At 42.5% G+C, this 18,994-nt stretch overlaps 1 protein-coding gene across 1 annotated transcript in view; it reads left to right on the forward strand.

Annotated features, from left to right (window-relative positions):
* Positions 1–18,994, forward strand: part of WDR75 (WD repeat domain 75) — a 33,294-nt gene that overhangs the window by 3,285 nt on the left and 11,015 nt on the right. Inside the window, exons 4-15 of the mRNA XM_084815762.1 lie at positions 1,376–1,475; positions 3,043–3,167; positions 5,081–5,151; positions 7,613–7,729; positions 8,988–9,076; positions 10,634–10,792; positions 12,176–12,235; positions 12,328–12,443; positions 13,130–13,305; positions 14,643–14,806; positions 16,675–16,855; positions 18,862–18,956. Of these exons, the coding sequence (XP_084671888.1) occupies positions 1,376–1,475; positions 3,043–3,167; positions 5,081–5,151; positions 7,613–7,729; positions 8,988–9,076; positions 10,634–10,792; positions 12,176–12,235; positions 12,328–12,443; positions 13,130–13,305; positions 14,643–14,806; positions 16,675–16,855; positions 18,862–18,956 (1,453 nt within the window). The remainder of the gene's footprint in view (positions 1–1,375; positions 1,476–3,042; positions 3,168–5,080; positions 5,152–7,612; positions 7,730–8,987; positions 9,077–10,633; positions 10,793–12,175; positions 12,236–12,327; positions 12,444–13,129; positions 13,306–14,642; positions 14,807–16,674; positions 16,856–18,861; positions 18,957–18,994) is intronic.

Consider the following 18,994-nt stretch of genomic DNA (forward strand, 5'->3'; position numbering starts at 1 on the left):
GTCTAGGTTGGCCATAGCTTTCCTCCCCAGGAGCAAGCGTCTTTTAATTTCATGCTACAGTCACCGTCTGCGGTGATCTTGGAGCCCAAGAAAGTAAAATCTGTCACTGCTTCCATTTCTTCCCCTTCTGTATGCCAGGAAGTGATGGGGCCAGATGCCATGATCTTTGTTTTTTTAATGTTGAGTTTCAAACCAGCTTTTGCACTCTCCTCTTTCACCCTCAACAAGAGGCTCTTTAGATCCTCTTCGCTTTCTGCCATTAGGGTGGTATCGTCTGCATATCGGAGGTTGTTGATAATTCTCCCAGCAATCTTAATTCCGACCTCTGATTCATCCAACCCGGCATTTCTCATGATGTACTCTGCATATAAGTTAAATAAGCAGGGTGACAATATGCAGCCTTGTCGTACTCCTTTCCCAATTTTGAACCAATCGGTTGTTCCATGTCTGGTTCTTACTGTTGCTTCTTGACCCTCGTACAGGTTTCTCAGGAGACAGGTAAGGTGGTCTGGTACTCCCATCACTTTCAGAATTTGCCACAGTTTGTTACAATCAGTCTCCGTGCCTTGTGATTATGTTTTTTGTGTGCAAACCTGGATGTGTTCTGTCACTGCCATGCAAGCTGCATCCTGGCTGATGCAAGTCATTTACTGCATGTGCAGTGCAATCCAATGGGTTGTATCCAGTGTTAGTCCTACTTAATGTAGACCCAGTAAAATGAATGGGACTTAAGTTAGACTGACATTGGATACAGTCCTATGTATGTGTACTCAGTGGACCTCATCCCTGGGAAGTGTATATAGAATTGCAATCTGACAGTGTTATAAAGGTACAGTCAGTGAACGAATCCTTTTCAGCATATGGGCTATTGGGGGGTCAGTTCTGTCTCATCTCTAAAGACTGTCTAGTTGCAAAGTCTTATTTATTTTATGTAAAAGACTTACACCATACCTTGTGTTATAAAACAACTATATAACAGGAAACCATGAAATTATCAACATATTAAAATAGCCATGAAGGAAACTGTATTAAAATAACAGACTAGGAAAACGTTGAGCAAATCACCTTTTTGAACTGCCATGTTTTAACCAAACCCTTCAAAGAACAAAGTGAGCAGGGTCTCACTTTCTCTTCCCACCTTTATATCAGATGTTGCTTCAGGCTTAGGATGAGCAGTGTTCTATGTTAGTGATTCACAGCTGAGTTTAGCTACATACACTATTTTTTTCAATAAGTGTGACTGATAAAACCAATTTCCCAAGTGCTAATTAAGTTGATTGCCTAAACCAAAACTTTTCTATCATCAGCATCAGTTTTCAGCTTAGTTTTAAGTTGAACTTTAATATATTGCTTTGATGTGTTTTTTCTCTTCTAGACATTTGTCGTTGGGTTCAAAGTCTTTGCATTATATGCACTTGCAAGCTTTGAAAGTTCAGTATTTCTTATTATTCCAAAGGATAATGATGAAAGATCAGGTACAGCATAAACTATGTTCTTTTGTTTTATAGTGCTTGTTGTTTTTCTAGTAACTCTCTTTGAGGCTTCTATTGTAGAATGGAAAGGCAAAATAAAGGAATAATTTTCCCTTTCATTACACGTGCTGTTAAATGTCTTGGACTTTTAAAAGTGGGGAGGGGGAAGCCATAGCTTTGTTAACTCCCAGGGACTGGTTATATAGTTATTTTAGGGATTTATACCCCATCCTTCTATCAAATTCCCAGAAACTTTCATAACTTCCTGCTGTGGTTTCCAGAAGGATGGGCATTTAATCTGGAGAGCTGGTGTGGTGTAGCAGCTAGAATGTTGGACTGGGAGCTGGGATATCTAGATTCTAGTTCCCGCTCAGCCATTCAGGCTCACTGGGTGACTTTGGGCCAGTCACAGGCTCTCAGCCCAACCTACCTCACAGGGTTGTTGTGAGGATAAAATGGAGACGAGGAGGATTATGTACGCCACCTTGAGCTCCTTGGACAAAAAAAGGTGGGATATAAATAAAATAAATAAATAAAAATTGCAGCAAAAGCAACAAAGAGTCTTGTGCCACCTTGAAAACTAACACATTTATTATAACATAAGCTTATACTATAATTGTGTTTAAGGTGCCACAAGATTCCTTGTGTTTTTCCTGATCTGGGATATGAGATAGCGTAGTAGTAGTAGAAATGGGTTTCAGGGAGAGCAATCTTATGCCCCCCAGACAACATCTAGGATTGTTCGGTTTCCTGGTTCCAAGGTAAGAGCCAGGAAAGCACTCTCCCCATCCCCTCAGAGCCAGCACAGAGAGAACTGTGCCAGCTACTTCTTTTTAGGCGTTTTAGTCTTTCAGTTTCTGCTGTTCTAAATTGTTACTGTACTTTAAATCTTCGCACTGCTGCTACATTTTATTTTGGTTTTTATTTTTATTTTATACTGTATTTTCTCATGTTGTGTATTATGGTTTTAATTGCTTGAACTGAGAGCTTTGGCTATTGGGTGATATAGAAATGTAATTAATAATTGCAGTTTTTCCTCCTACAATGAGATTGCAAATACATTCTATTCTACTGCCTAGCACAGAAATGTTGTTTTAGGTATGTCAGTGTAAGCTGCTCTGTTGTAGAGGATCAAGGCATCACAATTTAAGAAAACTTGTATAAATGAATATTTACAACACAATTAACACTCCTGATTTTAGTGTTTCAGCCGTGGTTAAAGTGAAACATATGTACATTGGCCACATTCAGATGATAAAAGCTTGACTTAATAAGGCAAAATATGAACAAACTTTATGCAGCTGCACTCAGCTGCTTTGCTCCTTCCTTCATGTGAACAGAGAAACAAGCCAGGAAGCTGCAATTAATCATAGCTTCCTGTTACGTCCAAATCATTAATGGCTTCCAAACAAGCCAGGATATTGAAGCCATCTTTAATCTCCCAACCCTCCAGAGCAGCTTTGGGAAGGTGGGGAGCAGAAGTTTTACTTCAACTTATCCAGGCCATAAAGAGAGTTTGTGTCCGTACGTGTGTCAGTCATGTTACTAATTAAGTCTTCTGTTTCACAAGGTATATTTCAGCTGGTTTCGGTGAAACTTCCAAAAATACCGGATCAGGAAGTAGAAGCCAAGGAGCTGGAATTGATTCTGGATGGTGTAAGCCAGTCTCCCAAATGTACTGCCTTTGGAAGAGAAGTATGCATAGCTTCTGTATTTTTATGTATTATATAATACTAGAGGCCTGCATGCAAACGTTTGGCTGGTTACTTCAAATCAGCTTCTCTTGCTTTTTCACTTCCTGGCAAATGCAGCCCTCGTTCTGCCCGTTCTCAGGCCATAGTCTTCTCCTTTCCAAGCCCCCTTTCCTAGACTGCCCCCTTTCAGAAGCTCAGCCAATCATGTCTCAGAGACCCTTCTGTGTGCCCTGCTTTTTTGTGGCATAAGGGCAGCTCATCCAGTCACTGTCAGAGGCAGCTTCATCACTACCACAGAATCCTTCAGTCCATTACAACAGAGATTTTTCTGCCTTAACTATATTCTGTATGTTTAGTCAAAAATCTGCAGATTACCTAATTTATTTTGCCTTTATTTATATCATCTTGGATGTCTCCATGGTATTATTATTTTCTAAGGTTTGAGAAATGAAGGACTGTTGTTTCAGAGAGGCCTCAGGTTTAGCCTACAATGGATTCTGGGCAGGATTTGTTGCCAAGGTTCTGATGAAAGATAGAAAGCGCTCAATTTGCTATTAGTAGATCAAAAAGTCCCACTGAGTAGTGGCCCTAACGAACAACTCCAGTTATAAAAGATATTTCAAACTATTAAACTGATACCCATTCTTCTGTTTATGGAAAACTCTAAAAAGCATATTTCATCATTCATACACTGGAATAAATCTTAATATTTTCTCAAATCATAATTTAATAGGTTCCTGCTATAAATATGTGATAATCAAGTAATTGTGTGTGTGTGTTTTTAAGATTCTGTATGTTACATTTTGACCTTATTTCTCTGAACTTAATTCGTTTTACCATAGCTGCTATGTTCCATAAACTTCAGCTTGCAAGTATTTGAAGTAGCAAGTTCATTTTCTTGGTATTACGCCATATATAGTCGTGCAGCTGCTTATAAATTATAGGCAAATTCAGCACATTCTTAAAGATTGCCTGACAAAACAACTACAAGGCTCAAGTGTAATGACACTCATAAAATATGCTTAATAATTCTATTGATATTTTCCCTGGCTTTGCTCCAGGGTGGTGAAAGAGCAAGGAGCTGATTTTTGTTAGTTCCTCCTGTCTGCCCTGTGCCCCCTGACAAGCCGCTTTGGGTGGCAGGGCGGGGAAGGGATGACTCTGGAACAGCATGGGAGGTGGTGCTGGGGGCTGCAAGGGGAATGGGGAAATTGCCTTCCACCCTCCTTATTCCAGTTGGAATCCTCCTGAGAATCCCAGTTCCCTCTGTGAATGGAAGGAGCCCTTCTGTTCATAGAGGAGCAAAAAACTCTTCATTTTATTTCATCCGTGCCTGTTTGAGGGCATGTTTGAATCTCGTCTGAGAGTCTTGGCATAAAATCCATATAATTCTCCCAGAAAGTGGGCTCCAAAGAGCAATATGTTTGTGGGTTCAGCAGATTTTTTTTTACTTTGATGTGGCATAGGGGTCTGATTTTCAAGCTGTTTTGAAATTCCTCCATTCCTAAAGTAGCTTAGCAGAAGGCAGCTGGGTGGAGTGAGGCATAGCCACTGTTTGAAAAACACAAGTCCAAAGCTCCTTTGGGCACACTGTTGTGGGTTACCAAAAACCACATGACTGGTTCTGTGGAGCCAAGGGGGCTTTGGTTTTGTGTTTCTCAGTCAGCAAGTATGCTGTCTTCTCCTTCCCCCGCTACCTCAATTAGAGTATCTGCATTAGTCATCATTTCTTTGAAACAGCTCTAGATAACATTTCTCTTCTTTTCTCAAATAGCTGGATTTGTGACTGGATAATTTGTGCAGCAGTCATTCATCTGTTGTCATGTCATCCATCTGTTCTGATTTTTTTAAATAATAAAAGCCATTTGGACCCCAGCAAATGCTCAGTCTCAAACTATGCTTTGCTTATAACAGGGTGAATATGTGGTATCCGTCTGGGAGCTTCACCTCCTTGTTTGTTTTTTCAAGAAAAAAAAGATTTACAGGTGAGGACAGAGCACACGAACTGACTGCTTTTGTAAAGCATAAAGCTACATTACATCTGTGTTGGTTTTGATATGGCCCGGAATTTGCTGTTCCTTAACGACAGGTTGGCAGCCCTGGTAACATTAATACTTTCGTTCTGTTGCTTCAGCTGTATAGCTGGACGGAATGTTTCAGGAGCAGTGCTGTCTTGCCATATCCTGTGAATAGCACTTTAAAGTTCTTAATTGCTAGTTTATAAGCTTTTCCTGTTCACAGCTATAAGGGCAGAACAGGCTAGCAAAGGACTTTGTTCTGCTTTCAGCCCTATGCCTTACTTCTGAGACATCTAGTTTCTTCCATCTTTAGTGCTTGTCTAAACCTCTTTGGGAATTTTCTAGAAAATAAACTATTAGTCATCTTTATTATGCACTCAAATTGTCTAAGTCTTATCCGAGCTAACTGTTCAGGGGTGGTATGAACCAAGACTTCAAAGGAATTGGATTAGTGCTTGGTACAATGTGGCCTAGCTACTGCTTCACCATATAACCTCCATATACCTACCTACCTAAACTAACAATAGCATCCTAAATACTATAGTGCTTAGGTGAGGCCTGGAGGAACATTCTACACTTTGTCAGAGTGAACATGAAGAATAAAGAGGGAAAGGGAATTGTTGATGTTGTAACAAAGGTAGTGCAGAGCGAAGATAGGTGGTCTGGCCCTAGAGGCAGGTATGACTCAATCAAAAAAGCCTCTGCAAATAAAACATTTCTGTGACAGCTGCTAGTACTAGCCCACTTGGAAGGAGGCCCACACCCATCATCTTTGCACTGTTGAGAAGCAGAGGATTGGTTGGCCCTTTTAGTCAAGGTCCAGTCCAGCCACACGCTCAGATTCGGATGGGAACCTCTGCCACCACCTCCTCTTTAGCCACCTGTTACACACGCTCCCCCTTTAGGGTGAATACTTTACATTCTGGGGCACTGAGGTTTAGCTGAGCGCTTGCTGTATGCTCTGGACCCCCCTCTCCACTGTCAGAGGTCTAGTGGTGGTGATGGTGAAAAGTTCTGCTGCCTTTGCTGTTCTGTCCACAGCGCTCTGAAGGCAGTGGCCCCAAAAACAAGGTGTGTCAGGGGTATGTCAGAGGAAGCTTTCGATGAAAAGGAATGTACGTTCCCTTATGCCCCACAGATGTGCCTCTCCAAAAGGCCCTTAACTGCATCAGCCCTACAGCTGGCATAGTTAATTCCCACCCATTGACCACAGTGGGAGGGAAAGGAAGAAAAGAAAAATGGAGTAAGGAAAAGTTGCTGCCTGTGCCCCCACCCCTTTCTGTCCTGGCCAAACTGAACTAGCAGGGCTCTAGGTTTGGCAGTAGCTCTGCCGTGGGATCCCATCCACCTCCAAGCAAGCTAAATGGTTTTTTGTCAGTCCTCACTGCTAAAAATGTAAGACACATACCCATACCTGAGCCAACTTTCTCAGGAGGGAGTCTGAAGAATTAAGTCAAACAGTGATGACAAGCAATGAAGTACTAGAGCTTATCAGCAAATTAAAAGTTAATAAATGACCAAGTCTAGGCAGCAACTATCTGGACATTCTTAAAGCACTCAAATGTAAAATGATCATCTTACAAAAATATGCAACTGGTCATCATACACTTCTGGTCACTGCAAAAAGGGGTTTGTAGAGCTGGAAAAGGTGCAGAAAAAAGTAGCCAAAAATTATCAGGGAACTGAAGCACTTGCCCTATGAGGAATTGTTACATCATTTGGGGCTATTTAGTTTAGAGGAAAAGTGAGTGACAGGGAGACATGGTAGAGCTTTACAAAAGTATGCATTGTGTAAAGAAAGTGGATAGAGTGGATTTTCTTCCTCATAATTGTTGTTGTTCAGTCGTGTCCGACTCTTCGTGACCCCATGGACCATAGCACGCCAGGCCTTCCTGTCCTGCGCTCTGTCCCGAAGCGTGCTCAAGTTCATATTCATTGCATCCGTGATGCTATCTTCCTCATAATACTACATTTGAAATCACCCTGGGATATGTATCATGAAGTGTAGTATTAAAATACTCCAAATAATTAGAGCCTGAGGCTATCCAAGAACTAGATGGACCTTGGATCTGATCCACCAAGGCTCTGTTATCTATTTGGCCTACATGTTGACAAGGCCTTCCGGAGTCCTAAGACCTGCCTCTTGTCAACCCCGCTGGTTGTGTGTGGGGTGGGGAGGGTCCATGTTTAATTTGTTATTCAGTCTGTAATTGATCCACTGTAGCAGCTAATCAATTATCAGGTTTGCAGTGCCAGCCCTGATTGGTGGTGGTTGTTTTTAAATTATTTCAGTAACTATTTTGTTATTGCTACTTGTGCTGTGTCCTGTTGAGGTGGGATTGCTCTCACAACCTGTATCTGGAGAAATCTCCTGGATAGCTTTTCCTAACCTCTGAACTAACTAAATCTGTAACTCCTGTTTTTGAAGCTTTCCTTTAGGTTCAAAATTCAAAAGTAGTGCAACCAGCTGCTTTACCTGTGTAGCCTGTCACCCAAAGGAAGACTGCATAGCAAGTGGACATAAAGATGGCAAAATCCGTCTGTGGTGAGGCAAATGTTTGTTAATGTTATTGATGGCTGTTGTTTGATAAGCATGCATATGCTGCCTTGCTGTACTTTGTAAAGATTCACAATATAAGGGCACAGTATCAACCTCTCCTCGCCATTGAAGCTTATGGTAAAAATTCCCTTTGGTTCTAGTGCCTTCCAAGCCTTGGTCTTGGAAGGCTTTGATTATGCAGCAGTAGTAGAGATTACGAATGCTCTAGGATTTCTTTCAGTCTGCATTTACACACAAACTGGCCTGATCTGCATCTCCTGAACTATTGTATAGATCAAGACATGGTTTTCCTTCCAATTCTGCACTTCTCTGAATTTTTCAATGCCATTTTTGGCTTTAAAATGCACCAAAATGCATATAAAAATTGTACTTTACCATTAAATATGTACAAGTTTTCATGCAGATTTTTTTTAAAATCCAGATTAATACGGAAACGGGAAGAAACTTATGAGTGAACACATTCAAAACTGACATCAGTTGAAAATAGTCTGATCTGCCCATCCATAGTTGAGATATACATCAACTTAGCGGATAGCTAGATGCAAAGGACGACAGGTCTCCTGTACCTTTTAATAGTTGCTGTTATTTGCTCTGTATCCTCATACTTGAGTAGAAAGAAGGAGAACTTGTATAAGTGGTGAGGCCTATTTATTACCCTAAAAGCCTGTTCTGAAGAAATCAGAACAGCTTCCATATTGTTCCCAGGAATCAGGGGCAGTTGTGCTTGGCTTCAGTAGTAGGGCTTGCCTTCTCCCAGCTAAGAGCAAAAGACCCCGTGTGGAGCTTTCTGGCCTTAATCCAGTGCTAGTCATGTGAAAAGAAGGTAGTAATGTGCAACTAGTTGTGGGAGAGAGGATGAGGGTGTGTATTTGAATACACATTGGACTGTGCATCCCATTTGAAGTGCTGCTATGCCGATAGAGTGTATCTTTAATCAGCTGGGCTGTGCATTTGAGTTTGTATTTGAGTGCTCACCTGAAGTCCCCAATCTGGCAAGTGGTAGACATGTAAAACCGAATTGATGTGCACAGATCCCCTTAAATGGATCTGAGTGTCTGTATATCTTAGATTTGAAGAAAAATGCGTTTCCATTCTGTACATGCCTTCACAGAAAAAGGTTTATAACCTGAGAGTTAACAACATTTAGCACCTTAACAAGGTGATTCCTATATTTGTGCACCAGTCGCTCCCTTAAAATCTTGGAAAGTTGATCCTAAACTGAATGTTTCTTTTATTCCAATAGGAGAAATTTTAATCATAAGAGAGAATATACATTCTCCACAATGCACTGGCACCACGATGAAGTTATGGATCTTGCTTTCACTGTAGAAGGTAAAGTTGCCCGAGCGAAGAATGCCGTTTCAAGTCCCACTTCAGCCATGAACGCATTAGGGGGCCTTAGGCAAGCTGCTGTTCTCAGTCTCTCCCCACTCCCCCCAGTTCATAAAATTTATTTATGGATAGTATTACTGACCATCTCTCCAGATAATGTATGTGAAGTTCTTCTGACATTTAAAATCTACTGTATACATTCTAAATATCATTACAAAATGAAAGATGGATCCCCTTGATGCAGCTACCAAAGGCATGGGGGTTTAGAGACAGTCCATGGCCAAAGCGGCAGAATCCCCCCCACCCCATCACAGTTGTCTGTGTGTTGCATAACAGCAAGATAATGGAACATGGAAGCCTGTTTTATGTCACTGTTTTGGTTGATGGCCGCAAGTAAACAGCCTGCATTCTTAAGCGAAAGGAGAGGGAAGCTGAGCCACCATATAACTAGAACAAGAAAAAAAATCTTTGTCTCCATCAGAAGCGGTGGAGATAAAATCCTGTTGACCTCAGTGAGAACTTGAGGCGGCCCCACAGTGTTTATTTTATTCCTGGCTTCTCTTTTGAAACAGGAAACAGTTTGACATGACAAGAGGTAGGATTTTGCTGTGTTGCAGCATAACATTTTTTGCTTCCATAAGCAGAGCATATTTGCTCCAAAACTATTTTTTGCTTTAAACCCTTTCTTTGTTTAACCAAATCTAAAAATCTGAAACCTTGTTATTGCTATGCGTTTCTATTCTTTATAGTCAAGTTCATGAAAGCCCTGTATAGGGTCGTTGCATACCACACCATCAGAAAGCTCAGGCGCATACCGTGACGGGCTAGGTCTACTCAGAAGTAAACCCTGTTGCATTCACAGAACCTTATTCACAGATATGTCTTTATAGCATTGCAGCTTTAGTCCTTTTTTAGCAGCAGAACCCAGCTTCATGTATATGGCAGCAGATAATGGTGCTCCACAGGACTGGAATATATGTAAAGCTGGAGTCTTCAGCACACCCTCTCTTGTTGCCCACCAGGCTCCCTGCCCCCTCCTAATTTTTTTATTTATCATTTTTTAGATTATCACTTTAAAACTGGGACGCTGGCATGCTGCAAAGCAAAGTGCAGTCCTCCAGCGCCATCTTTATTTGGATTCAAAAGAGTGTTTTTGTGTTTCGAAACTCGGGCCCCACCTCTGTCTTGTTTTTGAGCAAGTTACTTTTCTTTTACTCTCACCCATTTGCCTTCTGGGAAATGAGTGTTTTGTGACTGGCCAGTCTCACTGTGGCAGCCATTTTGTGAAAGCACTTCTTTCAAAAGCTGAATAAATTGCACAAAATAAGAAATCACACCAACTTGCATGACTTACACATCTCACAACATATGTCACTTGCCCAGAATTGGGGTTACCTTGGCAACAGTGTTGAGGTTGTTTTCTTTTCGTGCAGATTACACGCAGCCCTGTAGTTAATGCAGTAAATAACAGCAGTTTAGTAACTTGATATTTGCACCGAGAAGCATGCAAAAATATGTGATGTTTCTGAGGCATATGCATTTTGTTTGGATTGACAGGGACTAGTCTTCTGAGTGGTGGGGTTGAATCTGTCCTGGTCCAGTGGCGAGATGGGTCAGACGCTAAGAAGGAATTCTTGCCTCGTTTGGGATCCACAATACAGCATATCTCTGTCTCGCCTGACGGAACTTTCCTTTGTACCTCGCATTCAGATAACAGTAAGCCCAAATGGGAAAGAAACTCCTTTTTTTATAATACTAAAGATCTACGGTTGTTTGGGTTTTGTAAGAACAATGATAAACCATTCAGTCAAGTACCCCTGTCCAAGTATGCGCAGCTCCAGATTTCTCTGAGCGCATGGGCAATCCTGGCTCAACATCCAGTCCTTTTATTCGCCTTTTCCCCTTCCTTGATTTGTGATAGGCACCTCTCAGTTCATACTCTAGATAATCTCAAACTGAAAGTTCCTATCTCCAGGCTCTCTCCAATTAATCCATGTGAATCCTCCTGCCTCAGTTGGCCCAGAGCCAATGGTCGACTGCCCCATGCCCTACACCCCACCCCAGTTCTGTGTCCAAGATTGGTACTGTGCATTTGGATAAGCCAGGCTAGAATGTTGCAGAGATTCTGGAAGTTATGAGAATGTTAGTCCATCACAAAACCATTAGTGGCAAGTGGTGCTTTGTTCCTCTCTTTTAATGTGTCGTTCATCAGGCCAGGGGCCTGGGAGAGACGCCTCTCCCATAATTAAGAATGCTATCCTCCCACACCCGTTCATTATGACTGTGTGTCACCTAATGGCATTGGCTCTGTTGATTATTTCCTGCATGCGCTTCAAAGTCTGTGGCTAACAGACAAGCCCATTGATGACACTGACCAGAAGCCCACAATTTGGGGCTGACCTGGGTTGGTAGATGAGCCACAACATGCGGTTGCCAGAACCCAGACCCTCCCTTCAGCCATCGCCCTTCTGTGCAGGAAAGGGCGCCAGGGAGCTTCCCAGTTTGGCCATTGTGCATCTCAGGTGCTCCAGGTCCCGCCCAAACCCTTTCCTAAACTGGTGCAGAAGAGGGTGGCAAGGGGCTTGCAGTTGCCTCGGCTACACAGCAGCCAAATCGCTCCCAGCCTTTCTCCTAACTTTGAAGCTGGGGAGGGGGTGGGATTGCCACATAACTGCTGGGACAATCCCCACCTACCTACCTCTGCAGTTCCTAGATTTGGAGTACTTGGCAGAGGTCAACAGTACGCTCATAGTACGCCAACAGTACGCTTGGCAGAGGTCAACAGTACACTCACCTTGGCGAGCCCATAAAATTGGTAAACAAACAGGGCCAACAAGGGCTGTGTGTGACTATTATGTTTTTTAAATCTTAACTGCATACTTAAAAGGGCCAGTCTCTTGCAACAAGCAGCTGGTTCTAGAGTTTAGGGCCACTACTGAAAAAAATATATATTCAGAAAGGACTACCAGCCTTTCTATAGATAGTGGGTTTTATGGAGTCGTGCAGATTCTGAATTGTCCAGTTGTAAACAGTAGGTTTTTTGTTAATGCTCTGGAAACCTTCATTCTTAACCTTGTTAACTTCTTTTAATACATGTAGAAATAGTAATCATACACAGCAACTTGAAAGTCTCTGCAGTAATTCAAGGATTAATCAGAGGTATGTCGTTGTCGTCGTTTTTTGTTTGATTTTAAATTCCCATCGTGTCAACCGAAATCACGTTCCAGCTCATACCATCTTTTTTATTTTAGGCAGTGACGTCAAAACTGGTTTGATGGTTGACCCAAGAACTAAAGCGTTGGTTCTGAATGGCAAGCCGGGTCATCTGCAGTTCTATTCACTGCAAAATGACACGCAGCTGTATAATGTAAGTAAGATCATCTAATGCAGCCTTATAAATAAGCCCACAAAAGTTACTCATCTGCCAAGAGGCTGGTAGCCTGTGTTTCCCACTCTACCCCCCTCCCCCCCAGTCAGCATGGAAATGCAGTACACTTAGCAAGCTAGTAAAAAAGAAAATGGCCTTCTATGAAACAAGCTGACGGAGGAGGGGCAGGGCTGAGGGTTGAGTTTTCCTTCCTTTGCAACCAGCATGGAAACTAAGCAGACTGTCAGAGGAGGAACAAAGGCATATTTTCCTTCTCCACCAGCCTTCTCACCTACATGGAATTCTGTGCACTCACCTGCATATAGTTCCTGGTAACGTATGGCTACCAGGTGAGCTCTTAAATAAAAGGCTGATCTAATGGTAGCTCACAACCCAACCATGTATTAGGTATGCCTTCATCAAAGCATTGTACTTCTTGTCCCTGTACTGCCTTCACCTCCACTTTCAACAACACCTGTCCTGAACTACTTGACATTGTCTTACCTGCTCCTTCAGTGCCACCCGGCTCTCCCACATTGCACCTCGCTACTTGTCCTCACACATGCCCATCCTTGCCTGCCCCACTCTAATATTTTGTTTTGAAGTCGCCAATAGTTTGCTTCCGTGACTGACCTCCAAATGCACATGAGCTCAGAAACCTACTTTGTCTCTACAAAAATTTGCAGTTGGATATTGTGCAGCAGGAGTTTATTCATCAATATGGTCTGAACCAAGCTGAGTTGGTGAAGGCTGCATTTGATTCCAAAGGCAACTGGCTGGCTACTGTGGAACAAAGGCAAGGAAGCTGCAGTGAACTCGAATTGCACATGAAGCTCTGGGCATATGATGAGCAAACACAAAGGTACTTGTGCTTAAGTTTTCAAAATCAGTGAAAAGCTGTCTTGTTCCTATAATTACTACAGTGCAGAGCAACAGTATTTCCCAATATCATTGTGGCATCCCCTACCCTGTCTGCCTTCTTCTACCATTGTTGCCCTTAACCAGCCTTTCTCAACCTGGTGCTCTCCAGATGCTTTGGACTTCAACTCCCATCAGCCCCAGCCAGCATGGCCAATGGTCAGGAATGCTGGGAGTTGTAGGCCAAAGCATCTGGAGGGCACCAAATTGGAGAAGACTGCCCTAAACCACTGAGGGGTGGGTCTTCAGCCATCAGCATAAAGTCAGTATGCTGTGTTTATGCTGGTGTGTTAAGTGGCATGTCGCTACTTTGGCCGCACACACATCCACATGCCCCATGTGCCATGGTTGCTGCTCCTCTGTGGTTGCTGCCACATTGGTCAGGGCCTGTGTAAAAGCTCCCGCCATCATAATTCCTCTTAACAGTATGCTTAGCATCCCACACAAGCGATGTACTTCCCCAGGGGCAGGTTTCCATTTTGTGGCATTCTAAACACACCCTTAGGAAGCCACATGAACAGAAGTCTCCATGTGAATCTCCACCAGTGCAGCAGCAGCCAAACAGTTCAAGAAATGTACACAACAGATCTTCATCTATACCACCTCTGTTACTTGTTGCACAGGTGAGCTTTGTTTGGGCTGCAAATGTATGCACAACCTTGGTGTTCCCAGTGCTATCGCCACTTTTAAGTTTGCCTTGTATATCTAGCCAAGTGTAGCTTTATGCAGTATACACTACACTGTGGTAGACCCATTCAGATTATCTACACTGTTACTAGGAAACCAGGTGGTGACATTATGGAGCTGGTGGAAAGACGCAGTACTTTTTTCCCCATCAAAGCACATTCCACTTACATTGTATGCTGCTATTTGCGACAGGTGAGGTGGCAGCCAAAATCAGTGATTGGCTGCCATAGATGTGTCAGTGTCTAATAACACTGGTATAACCAGCCACTGGGTATAACCAGCCACTGGTTGCAGTGATTATGTTTACCAATCCCTGCACCTCTGCGTTCTCTTCCTACCACTCCATTTGTGTTAGTGAATCTAATGAAAGAACACGGCTTGATTGATCATATCCCAGGCTGACTCGAGTCCAATCTGATAAAGTGAAAATATGCAGTCCAGTAATTGTTCCAGCCTTTTATTTCTTTGTTTTATTTTGTTGCAGTGGATGCTCACAGTTCCAAGCTAAATACTTAGACCACAATCTAGCACAGAACTAGGCACATGGAATCCCGCTGATGTCATAGAAATACTCTTTCCCTCCCTTCCTTGTAGCTTTACTCTGAACACAAGAATAAATATGCCACATGAGGACCGTGTCACAGCTATGTGTTTCCGTGGCACAGATGAGTCTGAAAATACAACACCAATGTTGGTAACAGCTGGCCAGGATGGGCACTTCAAAGTGTGGATGCTTCTGGTTGATAATGATGGTGAAAGTAAGTAAGAGGGGTGTTAGTTTGTATTCACCTTGGAGATGGGAACTTCTATTCCATTTGTTTCTTTATTAAGGGTGGGGGATTTGAAACACGGCAGAGCCGATTTTTCCTTTCCATGGCGTGGATCACGATTTACATGTTAGTTAAATATTTACTCTGTGCTGAAGGCTAAGGAACCAGCAAGGATCTTTATGGGGCTTTTTTCATGGAATAGTAAGGTTGGAAGGGGCCTACAAGACCATCGATTTTGGCTTACTGTGACATGTGAACCAGGCAGTCTGCTTAACTTCTGGTTCCTTTAGATCCCACTTTTCCCATCCCCGGGTCAGAAATGAGAGCTGCTTATAGAAAACAATGGGAAAATCCGGGCTTTTCGTGTAGGTATGATTGGGCAACAGAATATCCCCTCCAAACAAAAGACTACAACAAAGACAGGTGTTCCTGTCTCTGGCATTCAGTGAGAACCCAGAAGTTCCTTCTCCAAACAATGGAATGTGTTACTGTAATATTTTCCACTCTCTTTGCCCTCAACCCTGGAAGTCGATAGCTCTCAGGCCTTTGTCAGGACATTTGGTTGTGGGGTTGCATGGAGGATTACAATTTTATCTGTCTTTTAGCTTACAAACGTCTGCATATCTAAGGAGTCCCCCAGGTATGTGGAAATGACCCCCTTATTTTGGAGTGGCCCCATTTTGCTTCTAAACCAATAGGGCACTCCATCACCTGAGTTTGCTGTTAGAAGGAATTATACCTACTTGTTGAAATTTTGTTTTGGATAACATGGGGTTACCCTTCCAGCTAACCTTATGCACTTGTAGTAGGAGGCTGGAGCACCAACTCATAAATAAGTGCCCAGCCTGCTCTTTCAAGTGCCAGGGGTTTAGGGACGGGTGTTTCTGAGCACTGGGGGTGATCCAGATATTACGGGATTTTAGTGCCTCTTTTATGTGGTACTGACTTCTCTACAACACAGTCTGAAAGTGGAGTCTTAATCAAGACTTTGGACACATCCCAGGAAAAATAGCTGAGGTGTGCACACCCTAACTCTTAAAGATGATAGATTTTCAGAGAATGTTTAAGGACTTCCTCGTAATGCAAACTACACAGGCAAGTTTGTACCAAGAAAAACCTGTACACTTGTGGTTGGTATTCCAGAATTGCTGTTGAACAGGTTGTCAGCAAAAATATGTAATTTAAATAGGTTAATGTTTTTTAAAAGGTTCCAACATTTTATTAAATTCTTCCATACACAAACTGGGATATTAATTCACCTAACCATATTACATGCTCCCTACATTTTTGCTTGGTCTAGCAAATGTGCTGCTGCCTTCTGCTGAGTGTTGTTGGGCAGGGATCATCCCAGCAGCTGCATGGCAGTCCCCCACTCTCTTCCCAGCCCCGGGCTTGGAAGGAAGGCTGGGAGTGGTTTGGCTGTTGCATTGCAAAGACAGCAGAAGCATCTTGGCAGCTCAGGGCCAAACTGCCAAGCCTGCTACAAGCCTTTCCTGCTCCAGAGCATGAAAGATGGGTAAGAGGCTTCTTTGGTCACTGCTTAGCTGTGACACCCAAACAGGTTACCCTTTTTATCTCCCTTTTCCATGGAAAGGAGGCAGGGGACTTCTTTGGTCACCGCTTGGTCAAGGTGCCCAGATGGGCAAGCTTGATGTCTCCCTTTCCCATTGGAAAGGCAAGTAGGGGGTTTCCTTGGAACCCACTGAACCGCAGTATCCAGAGCACTTTGGCCACATGGCCAAACCAGGAAGGCAAGGGGCAAGCGGCCACAGTTTTTGACTTGGCAAGCAAAAGGTGTGCCTTAAAATTCTCATGAGCTTTTTTTTATAAACCTTGTGCGTTGTCTTTTCTAACAGACCAAAGCATAACCTGGACCTGTGATTTTGTAGGAAGCTATCACAACTATTGTGCTACAAATTGCTGTTTCTCCGAAGACGGCTCTTTGCTTGCAGTCAGCTTTGACAAAATAGTCACTGTGTGGGACTCTGAAACATGGGATCTAAAATGTACTTTCTGCCATCCTCCTGGAACTATACTGTATGTAGCTATATGATTTTGATCTTTCATGTTGCATCACTTTATTTTTATTTAAATCAGTTTGTTTTTTTTTAAAAGACCCTTTGAAATGCATAATGGCACTAACTTAATGACTGACTTACTGTTCCCTAATTTAAAACATTAAGCATTTTCTTTTCAGAAAACAAAACAAACACAGCTGGACCCTTTGAAGCTTTCACTAGATTCTTTGGTTTTTAAGGACAGGATCTGTCAATAGAAACGAAGCTGCCAAAATCAATTTATTTTCTGTGTCCAGAATAACTTGCGCAAAACTCACAGTTGCATAATTTTGGCTTAAATTAGGCTGGAAGGGGTTTTTTTTTTTTAAGAATTCTGACCCTTGGGTTAGGAATAAAGGTGCAACAGGTGGGAAAGCATAATGAGGGAGCGGGAAAGGTGTAAGGATAAAGCATTTTATGAAATGTCTCTTCTAGGTTATGGCACTAAAGTTCTGTTTTTAAATGTTTGTTGGAACCATAGGCAGAGCTGGGGTTTTCTCCATAGTTTTCATTTCTACGGCTTCGGAGGCAAGCCTCTTTTAAATTTCCAGTGGCTTCCCAAGTTGTCTGTAAGAACTGCAGTGGTGAAAACTCTGTGAAAACATCTGGCTGCGTGTGTGGTTCTGAGCACGTAAGCCGCCCTATTGGGTTCTGGTCCTAGTCTCTGAGTACTGACACTGCTTGTGCAACAGTTTGCATTTTTAAATAGGTAAATTAACAGCATCCCCTGCAAGTGATGATGTATACATCCCCCCTCCCCCCCATTTTGCTTTGAATGCCTTGCACTTTTTGCCCCTGGTTGCAAGCCAGTTAGTGCTGACTTGCCTTCCTGTTTGGAAAATGGTTTCAGGAAACTTCTGGAATTGAGTCATCTTGCATTGATTGCTTTTTAGCACCTGCATGCACCACTGTTATCTTAAGTGGATTACAACAGAATGGCTTACTAGGAAACTGCTGCTCTTCAATTTGTATGTCAGATGCCTCTCTTGGTCCTGTCTATGCAGAGTAAACATTTACCTGGTTGCAAGGGGGGGAGGGCAAATCACGCTGGTCAAGATTATGTGGCTGTAAAATAGAACCTGTCCCAAAGTCTATACACACAACTCGTGAGAGTGATGTGAGAAGAAAGGCAAAGGTTGCTTGTTGGGGGGCTAGGAAGACAGTGACAGTCTTAACGCTTGAATTTCTGATTTGCCTGAACATCAATAATGCCTTTTTATTGTGTTGATATAGGTGCCCCAGGGTCAAACAAAACTGGAGAACATCCAAACTAACCTGATGGAAAAAGAGTCAAGGTCTCAGGATATTGAAAAGACAGACAGAGAGAGTTTTATTAGTTTATTCCTTAAAATAGCCCAGTGCATTTTGGGCCTTTTTCATATATTTGAGCCTTCTTCAGGGAGTTAAATTTCTAAAAATTACCTGCAGAGATCTCTGAAAAATGATTGGTTGCAGGATTCATCTTGGAGCCAGAGATCTCTGCAGGCAACTTTTAGGAATCTAACCCCTGAAAAAGGCCCAAATATATGATAATCAACCAAAACGCATTGGGCTACTTCAAGGAAAACTATATTTTCAACATCCTGAGGCTTTGTCTCTTTTTTCATTAGGGTATAGGTGACCTACCTTTTTATATGTGGCTGGTATCAATGCTGTAATGAACCACTAGTACACTTACTCCATTTTAAAATTGAATTAATTCCTTAAATTAGCATAAAAGTATGAAACATGTAGAAGGTTGACCCCTCTTGTAAACTATCTCTGAGATATGAATAGTCAAATCTATTGGAGGGCAGGGGGAGTAAAAGGAGGGAAGCATGCCACTTAAAGTGAAGGAAAGTCATTGTGCACATTTACCTGCTGTAACAATTCCAACCCAGGAATGGCTGCCTGAGTTTGGGTCAGATGATGGTGACTCTGCAATGATAAATCACACAGACAAGACTGAAAGCTGATTAACTTTGTCTTTGCCCTTTATTTTTCCAGAAGCCTGTGTTTTGGGAGGCTAAGTTGTTCAAAATACCTTCTGGGCACCACCAGTGCTGGCTTTTTGTGCTGCTGGAATTTGCTGAGCTGTGCATGTAAGACGATTTAGCCTTCTCTTCTGTGGTTCTTTTTT

This window comes from Heloderma suspectum, chromosome 1 (assembly GCF_057233095.1).
Source record: "Heloderma suspectum isolate Gila_16-S chromosome 1, 16-S_ref, whole genome shotgun sequence".
Classification (NCBI taxonomy): domain Eukaryota; kingdom Metazoa; phylum Chordata; class Lepidosauria; order Squamata; family Helodermatidae; genus Heloderma; species Heloderma suspectum.